General features: G+C 48.6%; 1 protein-coding gene across 1 annotated transcript in view; it reads right to left on the reverse strand.

Moving 5' to 3' along the window:
* Positions 1–20,374, reverse strand: part of HPS1 (HPS1 biogenesis of lysosomal organelles complex 3 subunit 1) — an 85,365-nt gene that overhangs the window by 56,335 nt on the left and 8,656 nt on the right. The window contains 4 exon segments of the mRNA XM_075348411.1: positions 5,054–5,214; positions 6,966–7,074; positions 19,548–19,690; positions 20,161–20,295. Coding sequence (XP_075204526.1) covers positions 5,054–5,214; positions 6,966–7,074; positions 19,548–19,690; positions 20,161–20,295 — 548 coding nt within the window.

Here is a 20,374-nt window from a genome sequence, read left to right on the forward strand (position 1 = left end):
TGGCCGAGGAAGACTTCCGAGCCTGAGTCATGGTGGAGATGACCTCAGAGGGAATGCCTGAAGCCGTCAGGATCCAGGACTCAAGAGCCACGCCGTCAATCTGAGAGCCGCAGAATTCTGGCGGAAGAACGGACCTTGAGAGAGAAGGTCTGGGCGGTCCGGGAGACGCCACGGCACCTCTACGGACAGACGGAGCAGGTCTGGGTACCACGCTCGCCTGGGCCAGTCCGGAGCAATGAGCATGACTCGACGGCCCTCCATTCTGATCTTGCGCAGAACCCTGGGCAAGAGCGCTAGAGGGGGAAACACATAGGCCAGACGGAACTGAGACCAATCTTGAACCAGTGCGTCTGCTGCGAAGGCTTGAGGATCGTGGGAGCGAGCCACGTAAACCGGAACCTTGTTGTTGTGCCGGGATGCCATTAGATCTACCTCTGGAGTGCCCCACTTGCGGCAGAGTGATTTGAACACTGACGGATGCAGGGCCCACTCGCCGCCGTCTACGGTTTGACGGCTGAGATAATAGGCCTCCCAGTTTTCTACGCCTGGGATGTGGACTGCAGATATGGTGGACTTCGAGTCCTCCGTCCACTGGAGGATTCGTTGAACCTCCAGCATCGCCAGACGGCTGTGAGTTCCGCCCTGGTGATTGATGTAGGCAACCGCTGTCGCGTTGTCTGACTGGACTCGGATGTGCTTGCCCACCAACAGGTGGTGAAAGGCTAGGAGAGCTAGAAACACAGCTCTGATCTCCAGCACATTGATTGAGAGGGCTGATTCGGACGGAGTCCAAGTGCCCTGTGCTCGGTGATGGAGAAATACTGCTCCCCAACCGGAGAGACTGGCATCCGTGGTGAGGATTACCCAGGACGGAGTCAGGAAGGAGCGTCCCTGTGACAGAGAGAGGGGCTGAAGCCACCACTGAAGAGAGCTCCTGGTTTGTGGCGACAGAGCCACCAGCCTGTGCAAGGAAAAAAGATCCGCTTGTCCCAACAGCGGAGGATGTCCAGCTGCAGGGGACGCAGATGGAACTGGGCAAAGGGAACCGCTTCCATTGACGCCACCATCTGACCCAGCACCCGCATGAGGTGTCTGATGGAATGACGGCGGTGCCTCAGCAGAGAGCGTACCGCCAGACGAAGAGACTGCTGTTTGACTAAGGGCAGCTTCACAAGTGCAGGCAGAGTCTCGAATTGCATCCCTAGGTACTCGAGTTTCTGGGTTGGAATCAGAGTGGACTTGGGCAAATTGACGAGCCACCCGAACTGGACTAGAGTGGCGAGAGTGAGCGAGACACTCCGCTGGCAGTCTGCACTGGATGAGGCCTTGACTAGAAGGTCGTCCAGGTAAGGAATCACTGCCAACCCCTGGAGGTGCAGGACCGCAACCACTGCTGCCATGACCTTGGTGAATACTCGAGGGGCCGTGGCTAGGCCGAAGGGGAGAGCCACGAATTGGAAGTGTTCCTCTCCGATTGCAAAGCGTAGCCAACGCTGGTGCGAAACCGCAATAGGAACATGCAGATAGGCATCTCTGATGTCGATGGATGCCAGAAACTCTCCTTGGGTCATTGAAGCAATGACCGATCTCAGAGATTCCATGCGAAAGTGCCGCACCTGAACGTGCTTGTTGAGAAGCTTGAGATCCAGGATGGGCCGGAAGGAACCGTCCTTTTTGGGGACTAGAAAGAGGTTTGAGTAGAAACCGCTGAACCGTTCCCGGGCGGGAACCGGAACAATTACACCGTTGGCCTGCAGAGATGCCACGGCCTGAGAGAAGGCGGCGGCTTTGGAGCAGGGGGGGGGTGGACAGAAAAAATCTGTTTGGCGGGCTGGAAGAAAATTCTATCCTGTAGCCGTGGGAGATGATATCCCGCACCCACTGATCGGAGACGTGTTGAAACCACACGTCGCCAAAGTGGGAGAGCCTGCCACCGACCAAGGACGTTGCTGGCGGAGCCAGATAGTCAAGAGGAGGCTGCCTTAGTGGCAGCGGCTCCTCCGGCCTTTTGAGGACGCGGCTTTGCGCGCCAGTTGGGTTTACGATCCTTGGCTGCGGTAGTGGACGAGGTCGAGGGCTTAGAGGCTGACCAGTTAGAGGAACGAAAGGAACGAAAATTCGATTGGTTCCTGCCCTGGACCGGTTTCTTGGCCTTAGTTTGCGGCAAGGAAGTACTCTTTCCGCCAGTAGCTTCCTTAATTATGTCATCCAGCTGTTCTCCAAACAGCCGGGATCCAGCAAAAGGGAGACTCGCAAGGTACTTCTTAGAGGAAGCGTCTGCTTTCCACTCTCGAAGCCACAAGATCCTGCGGATCGCAAGGGAGTTAGCGGAGGCCACCGCCGTGCGGTGAGAAGCCTCCAGGATGGCAGACATGGCGTAGGATGCAAAAGCCGAAGCTTGAGAAGTTAAGGCATCCATCTCAGGAATAGAGTCCCTGGTGAGTGAATGCATCTCCGCCAGAGAGGCAGAGACTGCCTTAAGAGCCCATACTGCCGCAAAAGACGGGGAGAACGAGGCTCCTGCCGCCTCATATACAGACTTGGCCAGAAGGTCAACCTGGCGGTCAGTGGGATTTTTAAGAGAAGTGCCATCAGCCACAGCTACGACTGTGCGGGCTGAGATTCTGGACACCGGAGGGTCTACCTTTGGGGACTGGGCCCATTCCTTAACCACCTCTGGTGGAAAAGGAAAACGGTCATCTGAACTACGCTTTGGAAAGCGTTTGTCAGGACAGGCCCTGGGCTTGCTAACAGTGGTCTGAAAGCTGGAGTGGTTAAAAAACATACTTTTAGCTTTCTTAGGAGAGGTAAACTGGTGTACCTCTACCAGAGAGGTTTGTTCCTCTGACTCTGGTGGGTTGAGGTTCAGTACGGAGTTAATGGACGCAATCAAGTCACTAACATCCGCATCACCCTCAGACAAATCAATGGGGTACATAGAAGTAGCGTCTGAGCCCACAGTAAACGAATCCCCCTCGCCCTGCACGTCGACACGTGGATCAGAGCCGTGGGACGAGGGAGGAGAAGGGTCCCTGCGTCTCCGTTTAGGAGGACGGGGTCCTAGAACATGCTCTGAGGGCTCCGCAGAGCTCTGAGCAGCAGAGACACCCTGAGAGGGGGGCTGATGCATGGACAGCAGTGTCCGGGACAGCTGCCCCATGGAGTCGGCAAAAGACTGGGAAGTAGCTTGTGAAAAAGATGCTACCCAAGCCGGGGGTTCAGCCACCGGGGCCGGAGCAGCCGAGGAGACCCCTGAGGAGGCTCCAGGCTGAGACACAAACATATTAGCACAGGCATCACAATGTGGGAATGTGCTCGGCTCTGGCAGAATGCGCTTACATGCAGTGCAAAAAGCATACATGTTTGCAGCCCTGCTCCGGGTGACAGACATGCTGCTGATGGAGGGGCTCTGCAGCAATAAACACTCCTGTAGAATGCCTGAAAGTGTATATAAAAAGCCCACAACCAGAGGTTGTGGCTTACCACACCACTCTCTGTGTGCCCTCCGGATTCCACAGCTCCTGAAGCGACAGCTTTCCCAAAACAGCAACAGCTGCAGCTCCCAGCGCCGTCCAGTGTAAGAACGCTGAGAAAATGGCGCTGGGAGGAGGAAGGGGGGCGTGTATAAGCCCAGGAGCGGGAAAAACGGAGGGCAGAGAGATACAGGACGAGGTACAGGGGAGGGCACATCTCTCCAGAGAGGAGCGTCCTCCCCTCTGCTGGCCGTGCGGTGGGCGGCGCCGTATGCAAAACATGCAGGGAGCCGAAACCGAAACTAGGCCCAAACTGAAGCCGGGGCCTAGATTTCAAAACGTGGCCGAGCAGCAGGCACCTTCGGCGCGGTTCTCAGAGGAAACTCCCAGAACCGGCCGAAATTTACAGTAAAGTTACAACACATACTGTCCCCCACATAAAAGTACCCGGGACCCCTGAAAAACGTCTCAATACTTAGCTCTTAAGACGCAGGGCCATGTCCCTGGGGGTAAACGCTCCTTCCAGCAGGGACCAGACAGGGCTGCGGATGAAGCCGGCCTCCTGCAAGCAGAGAGGACCGTGATGGCTCCCACTTCAAACAGAGCCTCGACAGAGGATGCGAAGGAGCTCGGCATGTGAAGGCTGCAGCCTTATTAAAATCAACCTTAACAGCACCCCGCAGAGTGGAGCGTGAAGGGACATGCCGGGAGTCCAGACTGGACCCGCTTTTCTTCCAAATCTTTAAAAATGAAAAAAAAAAAATATCAGAGAATGCAAGTGTGTGTGACCTCCTGAAACACAAAGCAATGAACTGGGTAGATTGTCATCCAGGGGGTGTATATAGCCGGAGGGAGGAGCTACACGTTTGAGTGTAGTACTTTGTGTGTCCTCCGGAGGCAGTAGCTATACACCCATGGTTTGGGTCTCCCATAAGGAACGATAAAGAAAATTAGTATTTTAGGAATTGAGTTAAAATTGAGAGAGCTCATGAGTCCAAGTGTAGTCAGTCTCTGCCCACCCAGCTAGACTGACAGTTGCAACTTGTACTGAGATTTCTGCAGCAGTGAGGAGGGACACTGAGGATCAGACAATCCAGTTAGGTGAGCAGAGAGTGAGATTGAATTTTCATAAAGAACTATACAGCCACTTAGGCATGCATTTTCAATGTAAGTGCACTGCTGCATTAATTGGTTATAAGGCTGTCAGAGAAAGGAGAAAGCAGAGCTCAGCAGTCCCATGAAGAATGAATGGAGCTATAGTTGAGCATGAGCTGTTCCAGTCTAACAGGGATAATAGTGCTCCAATTTGCTGATTTATGGAGGTTTCCGGGGGTTGGATCGTCACTGATTAGCACAGCAGCCTACTTAATTGCTCCAGTTATTTGCACTTAATTCCAGGGGTGAGCTTGTGATTGCCAATAGAAGCCACTGTGCAACACGGATCCAGCTCCACCCGCCAATCACACACGCTAGGTTTGCACCTTCACTGATAGATGTGCCGGAAACCATTACACCCCTTTGACACTGTGCAGAACTTTCTCAGACACCATATTCAAAGCAAAAAAAGCCACAGATCCTACCTGGAGAAAAGTGCCAGAAGTTTGGTGTTGACCAGGATGAAGGCATGCAGGACCTCCTCGCCACCTCGCTCATTGCTGCCATTAATGTACTGCACAATCTGCTTCTCCAGGAACTCGATACATTGCTCACAAAGCTTCGGGTGTATCAGACGCTCCACGGCCTGGGAGGGGTAAGACAGAAGACGCTGATGTAGTAGGTACAGATGTAGCAGAGTTAAAAGGGTTTTCTTGTTTAAAAAAAGCAATGCAATATCCTGTGGTCAGTTAGGGGCCTTTGTAACAGAAGGAGAAGGTCTAAAATGAATAATCCCTTTAAGAAACCTCTGCACATTGTACTGTGGAGTCATGCACTGGATACATTGTATTCTGACCATGCAATTTCAGTGGGATGCACAGGATTGGAAAAAACATGGCTTTTTCCTAAAAAACAGCGCCACCTCTGTGCACAGGTTGTATGTGGTATTAAACACCAAAAATCAGCCTTGGAAAGATCATGAATATTGTGGGAATAATATCATAAAGTGGACTCTTATCATAAGAGAAAGTCCCACCACCCACTATTCATAGAAATCAAATGGATAAACTGATCCATAGAAGCATGAAAACCAAATCACAAAAAGGATCAGGAGACAAAAAGTATAGATATAATAAATCTTTATTGAGAAAAATACAAATTAAAAAGAGATGGGTGTAATGACAGAAAAGGTGCACTAGATGGCATACCAAACCAGCAGAAAGCAGTGCATGTGCTTGATTGTTAGAAAGCCCATGTAACAAGCCTCATAAGTAAAAGGTAAATCACAGAGAAATATATGTCAAGATACGACAAGATATATACCATGTGCATCAGCAACATAAAGTGCATAAATGAGGCAAAGAAGTCATGGTTAAAGAAAGTAATAACACTTACTTACAAGCTGGAATGGCGCCAAGTCCCATCCGACGCGCGTTTCAGCAATAGCCTTCGTCAGGGGGGGTTGCCTGACGAAGGCTATTGCTGAAACGCGCGTCGGATGGGACTTGGCGCCATTCCAGTTTGTAAGTAAGTGTTATTACTTTCTTTAACCATGACTTCTTTGCCTCATTTATGCACTTTATGTTGCTGATGCACATAGTATATATCTTGTCATATCTTGACATATATTTCTCTGTGATTTACCTTTTACTTATGAGGCTTGTTACATGGGCTTTCTAACAATCAAGCACATGCACTGCTTTCTGCTGGTTTGGTATGCCATCTAGTGCACCTTTTCTGTCATTACACCCATCTCTTTTTAATTTGTATTTTTCTCAATAAAGATTTATTATATCTATACTTTTTGTCTCCTGATCCTTTTTGTGATTTGGTTTGTATGTGGTATAGCAGCTTAGCACCAAATAACTTCCAAAGGACAAATCCCCAGGTGGATCGGTGTGGTGCCTTTCTTTGAGGAAAGCAGCCCTGTTTCCCAACCCGGTACTACTCCTTTGGGTCTCTGTAGGAGTTTACTATGATACTGAAAAGTCCACTAGAGCATGACTAATTTTCTTTCTGAAAGTTCACACATTCTTTGGAGTTCTCTGCGGATATTAAGCAATTTGAATCATAAAACACTTTTATTCTAGCTCACAATGGCCTCTAGTGTTCTGCACGGCTATGCTCGTCTATAGGCACTACCCCTCTGTGTCCAGAATATCTCTAATACAGTTATAAAGTTGCTAAAGATACTAAAGAGGTATTCTACCTAAAGAAAAAAACATGTAAAGCAAGTCTAATGTAGTTTAAGCCTTCAACTGCTTTTAGTCCCCCATGCTTTACACTGCATGTCTAGGTGTGTTCAGTTTCCAAAAATAATTGGGTTCTGCAGATCTGACCCCCAATTGCAAATCATACAGCTTTAAAACCTGAAATACAAAGTTTAAGGACATTTACCTCTACAGCGAAGCTTTGGTCTTCATGTCGCAGGCGGCCGTATGTTAGGAGCAGACTCTGAAACGTCTTCCACACGAGGTTCCGCTGGTCTGAGTCTGGAGGACGCAGCCTGCAGCAAGAAAATGGATAAGGATCACGTCGGGGTGAGACATGGGCAAGACAGTGCTCGATATTCTGCTTGCTGTCAGTGAATGGAAACAGTCAGAGACAAAGCCTGAAGGGGCGGGGCCTCAGCCAACAGAAAGATGTTGCTTCGTGGTATCCGCTTTGTTGGCTGAGGCCCTGCCCCTTCTGGTCACATGGGTATCACCTCAGCACAGGTTCTGCATGGGAAAAAGTGAATCGTTTGTATAATACTTATGCTAATTCTAACAGGGGGAGGGGATAACTATGAATACCTCCCCAGATATTATCTGATCCTCAGCTGCTGTCACTCAAGAAGCTGCCGATTTTATAAACTTTACTTTCTTGGGTTTCAAAACCTAAACATCCGAGCTAACAACTAAAAGGTATGTATAGAATCAGCCTGATAGTGCCAGTATAGCACTGGCTTTAGGTTATATACGAAAATCCTGGTGATTGGTGCACTTTAAGAAGCTAAAAAAAACCCAACTTATTAAAGTTTAGTTACATTTTTAGTATTTTACTGATCGGGTTTCAAGTAGAGACTTACCAAGAAAAACCCTATTAAGAGTAAAGCAGAAGAGGAAACACAATTAGAGAAGAAGAGGTTAAGAAGTGAAATTCACAAAATAAAGCTGCCAAACAGGACACAGCAATGTAACCAAACATTACATAAGTGTGCAGAAAATAGGAAGTTATAGAACTTACCAATATACTTCTATCATCACAGCTATCCCCCTGATAACTGATTTAGCACCACGCCCCGTTTGTGCTCCCACTGCCTGCAGGCCATGAAATAGGGCTGTCTGGCCGCTGACTTCAATAGCTAAGCCAGCCCCCTTCATTATTGGCAGAGGCATAGACAGTGAAAGGGAATGGCCTAGGTAGTGAAATGAGCAGTCAGCCCCCATCACACACAGCTCTAATGACAAGACATTGATATATACAGTTAGGTCCAGAAATATTTGGACAGTGACACAATTTTCGCGAGTTGGGCTCTGCATGCCACCACATTGGATTTGAGATGAAATCTCTACAACAGAATTCAAGTGCAGATTGTAACGTTTAATTTGAAGGTTTGAACAAAAATATCTGATAGAAATTGTAGGAATTGTACACATTTCTTTACAAACACTCCACATTTTAGGAGGTCAAAAGTAATTGGACAAATAAACCAAACCCAAAAAAAAATTTTTTATTTTCAATATTTTGTTGCGAATCCTTTGGAGGCAATCACTGCCTTAAGTCTGGAACCCATGGACATCACCAAACGCTGGGTTTCCTCCTTCTTAATGCTTTGCCAGGCCTTTACAGCCGCAGCCTTCAGGTCTTGCTTGTTTGTGGGTCTTTCCGTCTTAAGTCTGGATTTGAGCAAGTGAAATGCATGCTCAATTGGGTTAAGATCTGGTGATTGACTTGGCCATTGCAGAATGTTCCACTTTTTTGCACTCATGAACTCCTGGGTAGCTTTGGCTGTATGCTTGGGGTCATTGTCCATCTGTACTATGAAGCGCCGTCCGATCAACTTTCCGGCATTTGGCTGAATCTGGGCTGAAAGTATATCCCGGTACACTTCAGAATTCATCCGACTACTCTTGTCTGCTGTTATGTCATCAATAAACACAAGTGACCCAGTGCCATTGAAAGCCATGCATGCCCATGCCATCACGTTGCCTCCACCATGTTTTACAGAGGATGTGGTGTGCCTTGGATCATGTGCCGTTCCCTTTCTTCTCCAAACCTTTTTCTTCCCATCATTCTGGTACAGGTTGATCTTGGTCTCATCTGTCCATAGAATACTTTTCCAGAACTGAGCTGGCTTCATGAGGTGTTTTTCAGCAAATTTAACTCTGGCCTGTCTATTTTTGGAATTGATGAATGGTTTGCATCTAGATGTGAACCCTTTGTATTTACTTTCATGGAGTCTTCTCTTTACTGTTGACTTAGAGACAGATGCACCTACTTCACTGAGAGTGTTCTGGACTTCAATTGATGTTGTGAACGGGTTCTTCTTCACCAAAGAAAGTATGCGGCGATCATCCACCACTGTTGTCTTCCATGGACGCCCAGGCCTTTTTGAGTTCCCAAGCTCACCAGTCAATTCCTTTTTTCTCAGAATGTACCCGACTGTTGATTTTGCTACTCCAAGCATGTCTGCTATCTCTCTGATGGATTTTTTCTTTTTTTCAGCCTCAGGATGTTCTGCTTCACCTCAATTGAGAGTTCCTTAGACCGCATGTTGTCTGGTCACAGCAACAGCTTCCAAATGCAAAACCACACACCTGTAATCAACCCCAGACCTTTTAACTACTTCATTGATTACAGGTTAATGAGGGAGACGCCTTCAGAGTTAATTGCAGCCCTTAGAGTCCCTTGTCCAATTACTTTTGGTCCCTTGAAAAAGAGGAGGCTATGCATTACAGAGCTATGATTCCTAAACCCTTTCTCCGATTTGGATGTGAAAACTCTCATATTGCAGCTGGGAGTGTGCACTTTCAGCCCATATTATATATATAATTGTATTTCTGTACATGTTTTTGTAAACAGCTAAAATAACAAAACTTGTGTCACTATCCAAATATTTCTGGACCTAACTGTATGTATGATTGTGAGAACGCCCCCACATCTGAACCAAAAAATCCAGCAGTGGAGCGCGTCACCGAAGTACATGACAAGGTTCAAGAGGAAGAAAAAAAAAAAAGTTCTGGTTCTCAGAAAATTGTGACAATCTCTACTAAAATCACTAAAATCTAAAAAGCAAACAGTAAAAAACAAAAAACCCCTCATAATTGGTCTATCATACTGACTTGACTAGTTATACCGCACAGTGAGTGTCCTAAAATATTGTTTTTCTTTTTCAGTACATTAAATTGTAAAGTGTACGGTGTCATTCAGGGCTTACATTTCGCCCAAAAATAAATGAGCCCTCATACAGCTGTCAGGGAGAAAAATAAGAAGAAAAATAAGAAATAGAAAGGGAGCACAAAGGCACAAAATAAAAATAAAATGATATACATATATATACATACACATATATATATATATATATATATATATATATATATATATATATATATATATATATATATATATATATATATATATATATATATATACACATACATATATATACACACACATACACAATGATAATTTTTTTTAAACACTTATGTTATATTACACATACTTATTTTTTTATCATATAATATATACACACACATACATATATGTGTGTGTGTGTATATATATTATATGATAACAAAATAAGTGTGTGTGTAATATAACAAGAAAGTTTAAAAAAATTATATACCATATTTTTCGCTTTATAAGACGCACCTGATTATAAGACGCACCCCCAAATTTGGAAAAGGAAAGAGAATTTTTTTTTTTAATGTTAAATGGGGTCCATCTTATAATGCCAGTGTCCCTCTAACAAATCATATAGGGTATATGTCCCTCATAGCCCCCCATCCTAAAATTAACCCCCTTAATCTGGATATGGCCCCCTTATATTGAATATAGCCCCCTTGTGATGGCACACGTTCCCCTGTGCTGCCTATGGCCCCCTATGGATTGCATACATTCCCCTGTGCTGCCTATGGCCTGCGATCTATATAGGGGCCATGGGCAGCACTATGGGGGCGATATCTAACACAGGGGGACTTGTGCGATCTATATAGGGGCCATGGGCAGCAGCATGGGGGCGTTATCTAACACAGGGGAACGTGTGCAATCCATAGGGGACCATAGACAGCACAGGGGAATGTATGCAATCCATAGGGGGCCATAGGCAGCACATGGGAACGTGTGCAATTCATAGGGGGCCATAGGCAGCACAGGGGAATGTATGCAATCCATAGCGGGCCATAGGCAGCACAGGGGAATGTATGCAATCCATAGGGATGTTAGATATCGCCCCCATAGTGCTGCCCATAGTAAAATAAAACACTCTTTCCTTACCTCCTCCAGCGCTGATCTCCCTCCTGTATCCCTCCGTGCTTCTGTTCCTTACTTCCTGGTTCTCAGTGCGGTCATGTGATCGGCACAGCAGACTGAGATCTCTGCGTGCCTGATCACAGTGGAAGCAGGGACACCGGGGAGAAACGCTGGAGGGGGTAAGTAAGTAAAGATTTTTTATTTTAGAATGAGCAGCAGCCTGGGGGCCAAATCTAACACGGGGGGGGGGGCATGTGCAATCACAGGGGGCGAAGGCTCATATAATATGCACTGCTCCCCCAGCCCATCACTGCGTGTGATTTCAGCACCATTGGAGATGGACAGCGGCTGTGCATATTATATGAGCAGGAGATCAAAGGCTGCAGCCCGCAGCATTCCCCTGGACCCTGCAGTGTACATATATATATATACCCCCCCCATATATTCGGCTTATAAGACGCACCGCCTACTTTCCCCCAAATTTTGCATCTTATAAAGCGAAAAAAGAGAATTTTGTTTACTTACCGTAAATTCTTTTTCTTATAGTTCCGACATGGGAGACCCAGACCATGGGTGTATAGCTTCTGCCTCCGGAGGACACACAAAGTACTACACTAAAAAGTGTAGCTTCTCCCTCCGAGCATATACACCCCCTGGATAACCAAATCTAGCCAGTTTAGTGCAAAAGCTGAAGGAGGACATCCACCCACAAGTAGAGACAGAGCAAAACCCGGAACAACCGGAACCTCTGTCTACAACAACAGCCGGTGAAAACACACGGAACAAGAAAACTGCCAACAGGCAACAGGGAGGGTGCTGGGTCTCCCATATCGGAACTATAAGAAAAAGAATTTACGGTAAGTAAACAAAATTCTATTTTTCTTCATCGTTCCTTATGGGAGACCCAGACCATGGGACGTCTCAAAGCAGTCCATGGGTGGGAAATAAACAGAAAACTGAGAAGTAGGCAAAACCTAACTTCACAAATGGGCGACAGCCGCCTGAAGGATGCGTCTGCCCAAGCTCGCATCCGCCGAAGCATGAGCATGCACTTGATAGTGCTTCGAAAAGGTGTGCAGACTAGACCAAGTGGCAGCCTGACAGACCTGCTGAGCCGTAGCCTGGTGCCTGAAAGCCCAAGAGGCACCGACAGCTCTGGTCGAGTGCGCCTTAATCCCCGGCGGGGGAGGCACCTGAGAACATTGGTAGGCATCGGATATGGCCGACCTAATCCAACGAGCTAGGGTTGGTTTAGAAGCAGAGAGACCCTTGCGCTGACCTGTGGTCAGCACAAAAAGAGAGGTGCACCGCCTAAGAACAGCGGTGCGTGACACATAGATCCGGAGCGCCCGCACCAGATGTAAAGTATGCAACGCTTTCTCAAAGCGATGTACAGGAGCAGGACAAAAGGAAGGCAATGAAATGTCCTGGTTAAGGTGGAAAGGAGACACCACCTTAGGGAGAAAGTCCGGAGTCGGACGGAGAACCACCTTGTCTTGGTGAAAAACCAAAAAAGGTGACTCCGAAGAGAGCGCAGCCAAATCAGAGACTCTCCTGAGAGAAGTTATGGCCACCAGAAAAACGACCTTCTGTGAAAGTCGAAACAAAGAAACCTCCCTAAGAGGCTCAAAGGGGGGTTTCTGTAAGGCCGTGAGGACCAGATTAAGGTCCCAGGGATCCAAAGGCCGCCGGTAAGGTGGAATGATGTGAGATGCGCCCTGCATGAAGGTGCGCACCTGAGCCAGCCGAGCGATACGCCGCTGGAACAACACTGACAGCGCCGAGACCTGTCCCTTAAGGGAATTGAGGGATAGTCCTAGCTGCAGACCAGACTGTAGAAAGGACAGGATGGTCGGCAAGGAAAAAGGCCAAGGGGCATGCCCGGAAGAACGACACCAGGACAGGAAAATTCTCCAAGTCCTGTGGTAAATCTTGGCTGAGGAAGACTTCCGAGCCTGAGTCATAGTGGAGATGATTTCGGGAGGAATGCCGGAAGCCGTCAGGATCCAGGACTCAAGAGCCATGCCGTCAATCTGAGAGCCGCAGAATTCTGGCGGAAAAACGGACCTTGTGAGAGAAGGTCTGGGCGGTCCGGGAGATGCCACGGCACCTCTACGGACAGACGGAGCAGGTCTGGGTACCAAGCTCGCCTGGGCCAGTCTGGAGCAATGAGTATGACCCGACGGCCCTCCATTCTGATCTTGCGCAGGACTCTGGGCAAGAGAGCTAGAGGGGGAAACACGTAAGACAGACGGAACTGGGACCAATCCTGAACTAGCGCGTCCGCTGCAAAGGCCTGAGGATCGTGGGAGTGAGCCACGTAAACCGGGACCTTGTTGTTGTGCCGGGATGCCATTAGATCCACTTCCGGAGTGCCCCACTTGCGGCAGATCGACCGGAACACTGCCGGATGCAGAGCCCACTCGCCGCTGTCCACGGTTTGACGGCTGAGATAATCTGCCTCCCAGTTTTCTACGCCTGGGATGTGGACTGCGGATATGGTGGACTTGGCGTCCTCCGTCCACTGAAGGATGCGTTGAACCTCCAACATTGCCAGGCGGCTGCAAGTCCCGCCCTGGTGATTGATGTAGGCAACTGCTGTCGCGTTGTCTGACTGGACTCGAATGTGCTTGCCCGCCAACAGGTGGTGAAAGGCTACGAGAGCTAGAAGCACAGCTCTGATCTCCAGCACATTGATCGAGAGGACTGACTCGGACGGAGTCCAAGTGCCCTGTGCTCGGTGGTGGAGAAATACTGCTCCCCAGCCGGATAGACTGGCATCCGTGGTGAGAATCACCCAGGACGGGATCAGGAAGGAGTGTCCCTGAGACAGAGAGAAGGGCCTAAGCCACCACTGAAGAGAGCTCTTGGTCTGTGGTGACAGAGCCACCAACTTGTGCAAGGAAGAAGTCCGCTTGTCCCAACAGCGGAGAATGTCCAGCTGCAGAGGGCGCAGATGGAACTGGGCAAAGGGAACCGCTTCCATTGACGCCACCATCTGACCCAGCACCTGCATGAGGTGCCTGATAGAATGACGGCGGGGCCTCAACAGAGAGCGCACCGCCAGATGGAGGGACTGCTGTTTGACTAAGGGCAGCTTCACAAGTGCCGGCAGAGTCTCGAATTGCATCCCTAGGTACGTAAGTTTTTGGGTCGGGGTCAGAGTGGATTTGGGCAGATTGACAAGCCACCCGAATTGAACAAGAGTGGCGAGAGTGAGCGAGACACTCCGCTGACAGTCTGCACTGGATGAAGCCTTGACAAGAAGGTCGTCCAGGTAAGGAATCACTGCCAACCCCTGGAGGTGCAGAACCGCAACCACTGCTGCCATGACCTTGGTGAATACTCGAGGGGCCGTGGCTAACCCGAAGGGGAGAGCCACGAATTGGAAATGTTCCTCTCCGATTGCAAAACGTAGCCAACGCTGGTGTGAAACTGCAATTGGCACGTGCAGATAGGCATCTCTGATGTCGATGGATGCCAGGAAATCTCCTTGGGTCATTGAGGCAATGACCGATCGCAGAGACTCCATGCGAAAATGCCGCACCTGAACATGCTTGTTGAGAAGCTTGAGATCCAGGATGGGCCGGAAGGAACCGTCCTTTTTGGGGACTAGGAAGAGATTTGAGTAAAAACCTCTGAACCGTTCCCTGGCGGGAACCGGTACAATTACTCCGTTGGCCTGTAAGGATGCCACGGCCTGAGAGAAGGCGGCGGCCTTGGAGCAGGGGGGAGTTGACAGAAAAAATCTGTTTGGCGGGCTGGAAGAGAACTCTATCCTGTAGCCGTGGGAGATGATATCCCGCACCCACTGATCGGAGACGTGTTGAAACCACACGTCGCCAAAGTGGGAGAGCCTGCCACCGACCAAGGACGTTGCTGGCTCGGCCAGATAGTCAAGAGGAGGCTGCCTTGGTGCCAGCAGCTCCTGCGGACCTTTGTGGACGCGGCTTCTTGCGCCAGGTGGGCTTCTGGTCCTTGGCTGAGTTAGTGGACGAGGCCGAGGGCTTAGAGGCCGCCCAGTTAGAGGAACGAAAGGAACGAAACCTCGACTGGTTCCTGCCCTGGACAGGTTTCCTGGGTTTAGTCTGTGGCAAGGAAGTACTCTTCCCGCCAGTAGCCTCCTTAATAATTTCATCCAGTTGTTCACCGAACAGCCTGGACCTGGCAAATGGGAGCCCAGCAAGGTACTTCTTTGAAGAAGCATCTGCCTTCCACTCTCGCAGCCACAAAATCCTGCGGATAGCGAGGGAATTAGCGGAGGCCACCGCAGTGCGGTGAGAAGCCTCCAGCATGGCAGACATGGCGTAGGCTGAAAAGGCTGAAGCCTGGGAAGTTAGGGCAACCAATTCAGGCATAGAGTCCCTAGTGAGGGAATGCATCTCCTCTAGGGAAGCAGAGATGGCTTTGAGAGCCCACACCGCTGCAAAGGATGGGGAGAACGAGGCCCCTGACGCCTCATAGACAGACTTGGCCAGGAGGTCAACCTGGCGGTCAGTGGGATCCTTAAGGGAGGTGCCATCAGCTACAGATACAACTGTCCGGGCTGAGAGTCTAGACACCGGAGGGTCTACCTTTGGTGAGTGAGCCCACTCCTTGACCACCTCTGGTGGAAAAGGAAAACGGTCATCAGAACCACGCTTTGGGAAGCGTTTGTCAGGACAGGCTCTGGGCTTGGACACAGTGGCTTGAAAACTGGAGTGGTTAAAGAACACACTCCTTGTTCTCTTAGGCAAGGTAAATTGGTGCTTTTCTGCCAGAGAGGGTTGCTCCTCTGATACTGGCGGATTGAGGTCCAGTACAGAATTAATGGACGCAATCAAATCACTAACATCCGTATCACCCTCGGTCAGATCAATGGTGCACATGGAGGTAGCGTCCGAGCCCCCAGTAAAGACATCCTCCTCGTCCTGTGAGTCGGCTCGTGAATTGGAGCCGCGGGACGAGGAAGGAGAGGGGACCCTGCGTCTCCTTTTAGGAGGACGGGGTCTGGGAGCAGATGAAGAATCCTCTGTGAGCTCTGCAGAGCGAGCCGAAGCAGCAGAGGCACGCTGAGAAGGGGGCTGATGCATGCTCAGCAGAGTCCGGGACAACTCTCCCATGGAGTCGGCAAAGGACTTGGAGATAGCCTTAGAAAACGATTCTACCCAAACCGGGGGTTCAGCCACCGGGGCCGGAGCAGCCGGAGGGACCACTGGGGAGACTCCAGGCTGAGGCAGCACCATGTTAGAGCAGGCATCACAATATGGATATGTGCTCGGTTCATGCAGTACGAGCTTACATGCAGTGCATATTGAGTACAGCCTTGCTCCTAGTGTGAGACATGCTGCTGAGGTGGAGGCTCTGCAGTAAAGAACACACTCCTTCAGAATGATCCCCAGAGAGTGTATAATAAAGTCCACAACCAGAGGTTGTGGCTTACCAGACCGTTTTGTGTGCCCTCCGGATTCCACAGCTCGGACCCCCAGACAGGTTGCAGAGATGCAGCAGCCAGCGCCGATCAGTGTGAGAACACTGATAAAATGGCGCCGGAGGGAGGAGGGGGGGCGGGGCCTAGTCCAAGAGCGGGAACCGGAGGGCCAAGGAGATATCCAGGGGAGGGAAACATCTCCTCAGAGAGGAGTGTCCTCCCCTGGGCTGAACGTCCGGTGGGCGGCGCCGCACTGTCCCTCTGCATGACTGACATGCAGGGGCAGGGGCAGTGAAAACGAAAGTAGGCCGCAGCCGAAGCCGGGGCCTAAATTTTACAATGCGGCCGGCGAGCAGGCACCCTCGGCGCGGTTCTCAGGTGAAAACCAGAGAACCGGCCGGAAATCACAGCAAAGTTAAATAACACACTCTCCCCACAATAAATGTACAAGGGACCCCTCAATAACGTCTCAAATACTTAGCTTATGAGACGCAGGGCCAGGTCCCTGAGGGATGAGTGCTCCGTCCGGCAGGGTCCTGAAAGGGCTGCGGATGGAGACCGGTCTCCTGCAAAGCAGTGAGAACCGTGCTGGCTCCCACTTCAAGCCAGAGCCCGAGGGATGGTGAAGGAGCGCGGCATGAAAGGCTCCAGCCTTGAAATCAACCTTAACAACACCGCCGACACAGTGGGGTGAGAAGGGACATGCCGGGAGTCCAGCTTGGACCCGCTTTTCTTCCAACTCTTTAAAATCAAAAATCATATGAGAATGCATGTGTGGATGTGTGCCTCCTGAACACAAAGCATTGAACTGGCTAGATTTGGTTATCCAGGGGGTGTATATGCTCGGAGGGAGGAGCTACACTTTTTAGTGTAGTACTTTGTGTGTCCTCCGGAGGCAGAAGCTATACACCCATGGTCTGGGTCTCCCATAAGGAACGATGAAGAAAATACGGTATATTATAATAAAGTATTTTAAAATATTATATATACAGTGCCTACACATTCGGAATTAACTTGGCATTGTGACATTTGGACTGTAGATCAGCCTGGAAGTGTGAAATGCACTGCAGCAAAAAAGAATGTTATTTCTTTTTTTTATTTTTTTTTTAACTTGTGAAAAGTTTATTCAGGAGGGTCATTTATTATTCAACCCCTCAAACCACCAGAATTCTGTTTGGTTCTCCTAAAGTATTAAGAAGTATTTCAGGCACAAAGAACAATGAGCTTCACATGTTTGGATTAATTATCTCTTTTTCCAGCCTTTTCTGACTAATTAAGACCCTCCCCAAACTTGTGAACAGCACTCATACTTGGTCAACATGGGAAAGACAAAGGAGCATTCCAAGGCCATCAGAGACAAGATCGTGGAGGGTCACAAGGCTGGCAAGGGGTACAAAACCCTTTCCAAGGAGTTGGGCCTACCTGTCTCCACTGTTGGGAGCATCATCCGGAAGTGGAAGGCTTATGGAACTACTGTTAGCCTTCCACGGCCTGGACAGCCTTTGAAAGTTTCCACCCGTGCCGAGGCCAGGCTTGTCCGAAGAGTCAAGGCTAACCCAAGGACAACAAGGAAGGAGCTCCGGGAAGATCTCATGGCAGTGGGGACATTGGTTTCAGTCAATACCATAAGTAACGTACTCCACCGCAATGGTCTCCGTTCCAGACGAGCCCGTAAGGTACCTTTACTTTCAAAGCGTCATGTCAAGGCTCGTCTACAGTTTGCTCATGATCACTTGGAGGACTCTGAGACAGACTGGTTCAAGGTTCTCTGGTCTGATGAGACCAAGATCGAGATCTTTGTTGCCAACCACACACGTGACGTTTGGAGACTGGATGGCACTGCATACGACCCCAAGAATACCATCCCTACAGTCAAGCATGGTGGTGGCAGCATCATGCTGTGGGGCTGTTTCTCAGCCAAGGGGCCTGGCCATCTGGTCCGCATCCATGGGAAGATGGATAGCACGGCCTACCTGGAGATTTTGGCCAAGAACCTCCGCTCCTCCATCAAGGATCTTAAGATGGGTCGTCATTTCATCTTCCAACAAGACAACGACCCAAAGCACACAGCCAAGAAAACCAAGGCCTGGTTCAAGAGGGAAAAAAATCAAGGTGTTGCAGTGGCCTAATCAGTCTCATGACCTTAACCCAATTGAAAACTTGTGGAAGGAGCTCAAGATTAAAGTCCACATGAGACACCCAAAGAACCTAGATAACTTGGAGAAGATCTGCATGGAGGAGTGGGCCAAGATAACTCCAGAGACCTGTGCCGGCCTGATCAGGTCTTATAAAAGACGATTATTAGCTGTAATTGCAAACAAGGGTTATTCCACAAAATATTAAACCTACGGGTTGAATAATAATTGACCCACACTTTTATGTTGAAAATTTATTAAAATTTAACTGAGCAACATAACTTGTTGGTTTGTAAGATTTATGCATCTGTTAATAAATCCTGCTCTTGTTTGAAGTTTGCAGGCTCTAACCTATTTGCATCTTATCAAACCTGCTAAATCTGCAGGGGGTTGAATACTACTTGTAGGCACTGTATATATATTTTTTTTTAAATCACTTATCTCATATATATATACATTGACTGGGTGGAAAGTACTTAGGGGATCTCCCCCCCCCCCCCCCTTTTATATTGTCAGGTTCCTACGATGATTATTTGGTGAGCTTTTCACGTTGCACATTTCCTGCAGGATTTTTGGGTGAATTATGTAAATCACGTTACTTGCTTTATTTTTTTAAGTCTTTTTTTATTGTGGTTTTTTTTGTCTCTTTTTGCTATCTAATGTTTTAAATAAATCTGGTTTGCTTTTGATATTTGCTGGTTTTTAGAGAACCTTATACTTCGGAGCGGGTTGCATGTTTTTAGTGCGTTTCTGCATGTGCCATTTTTACCTGCAGATTTTCCGCATGTCATGTAGTCAAGAAGAAGCAAAGCGCACGGAGATTTCTATAAATCCCATCCAGTTTGCTGGAACTGTAAGACGTTGCAATTTTTTTGCACAAAACCTCAAGGTGGGAACTTATTCTTAAAGGAAAATGACACCAGGACGGCATTAGGCTGTAAGAGCTCTGCAGGACGGATCGCTGAGTGACACACGTACTCTTTTTTGATTAGCTGACCCTCCAAAGTGACCAAACCAAAGTGAACTTCAGTGAGTCTCTTCAGGACGTAGATCTTCCTCCTTAAGTCGTCCTCGTTTTCGGCTCCATCCCCATTGACGGCAATGAACAGACATTCTCCGAACTGCACAGATAACAAAAAGAAGCTGAAATAACTTATGACGAGTAATGGCCATGGTCCTGCACACACAAAAAACGGATGGAATAGAAAGGGAAAGGCTAGTGAAAAACTGCAAAACGTGCTCAACTATTTTTTTCTGGTGTAAGCAATGTGATAAATTATCCTCAAAGTATATTAGGAAGTTTCAGAACTTTTTTTTTTTATTGTACATTTTATTTACAGATGGAATCCCCCTTTAATAGAAAGCAAAACTGCAGAGGGTGCGCACTAATAAAAAAGCCACCACTCCATCTCTGTCCTTGCTGGGATCATGAAAGCAAATTTACTGCACTTATAAGCTGGTGCAAGTCTGCGCTATAATTCCCATCCATTTATTGGCATAAATGATAATCAGGTAGGCTCCGATGCCCACCCTTCCAAGCTACACCCCCATTTAAGTAGCAGATTACCCAGGACCACAACAAATGACCTACCATGTGCAGCACACAGAGGTGGCCGTTCTCAGCCGTGAAACAAGTGTACGTGTCACCAATCTTCTCCAGCAGCGTCATGCATGAGATGATCAGAGGGGCAAAAAGAGTATTGATGCTGTCACCAAAGTTTGGAGACTACAAAAAAAAACAAGTGATACAAGTTATATCGTACAGTACTATGGATAAGATCCTAAGACGACGTGTTTGCAATCCC

This window comes from Anomaloglossus baeobatrachus, chromosome 5, assembly GCF_048569485.1.
Source record: "Anomaloglossus baeobatrachus isolate aAnoBae1 chromosome 5, aAnoBae1.hap1, whole genome shotgun sequence".
NCBI classification, from domain to species: domain Eukaryota; kingdom Metazoa; phylum Chordata; class Amphibia; order Anura; family Aromobatidae; genus Anomaloglossus; species Anomaloglossus baeobatrachus.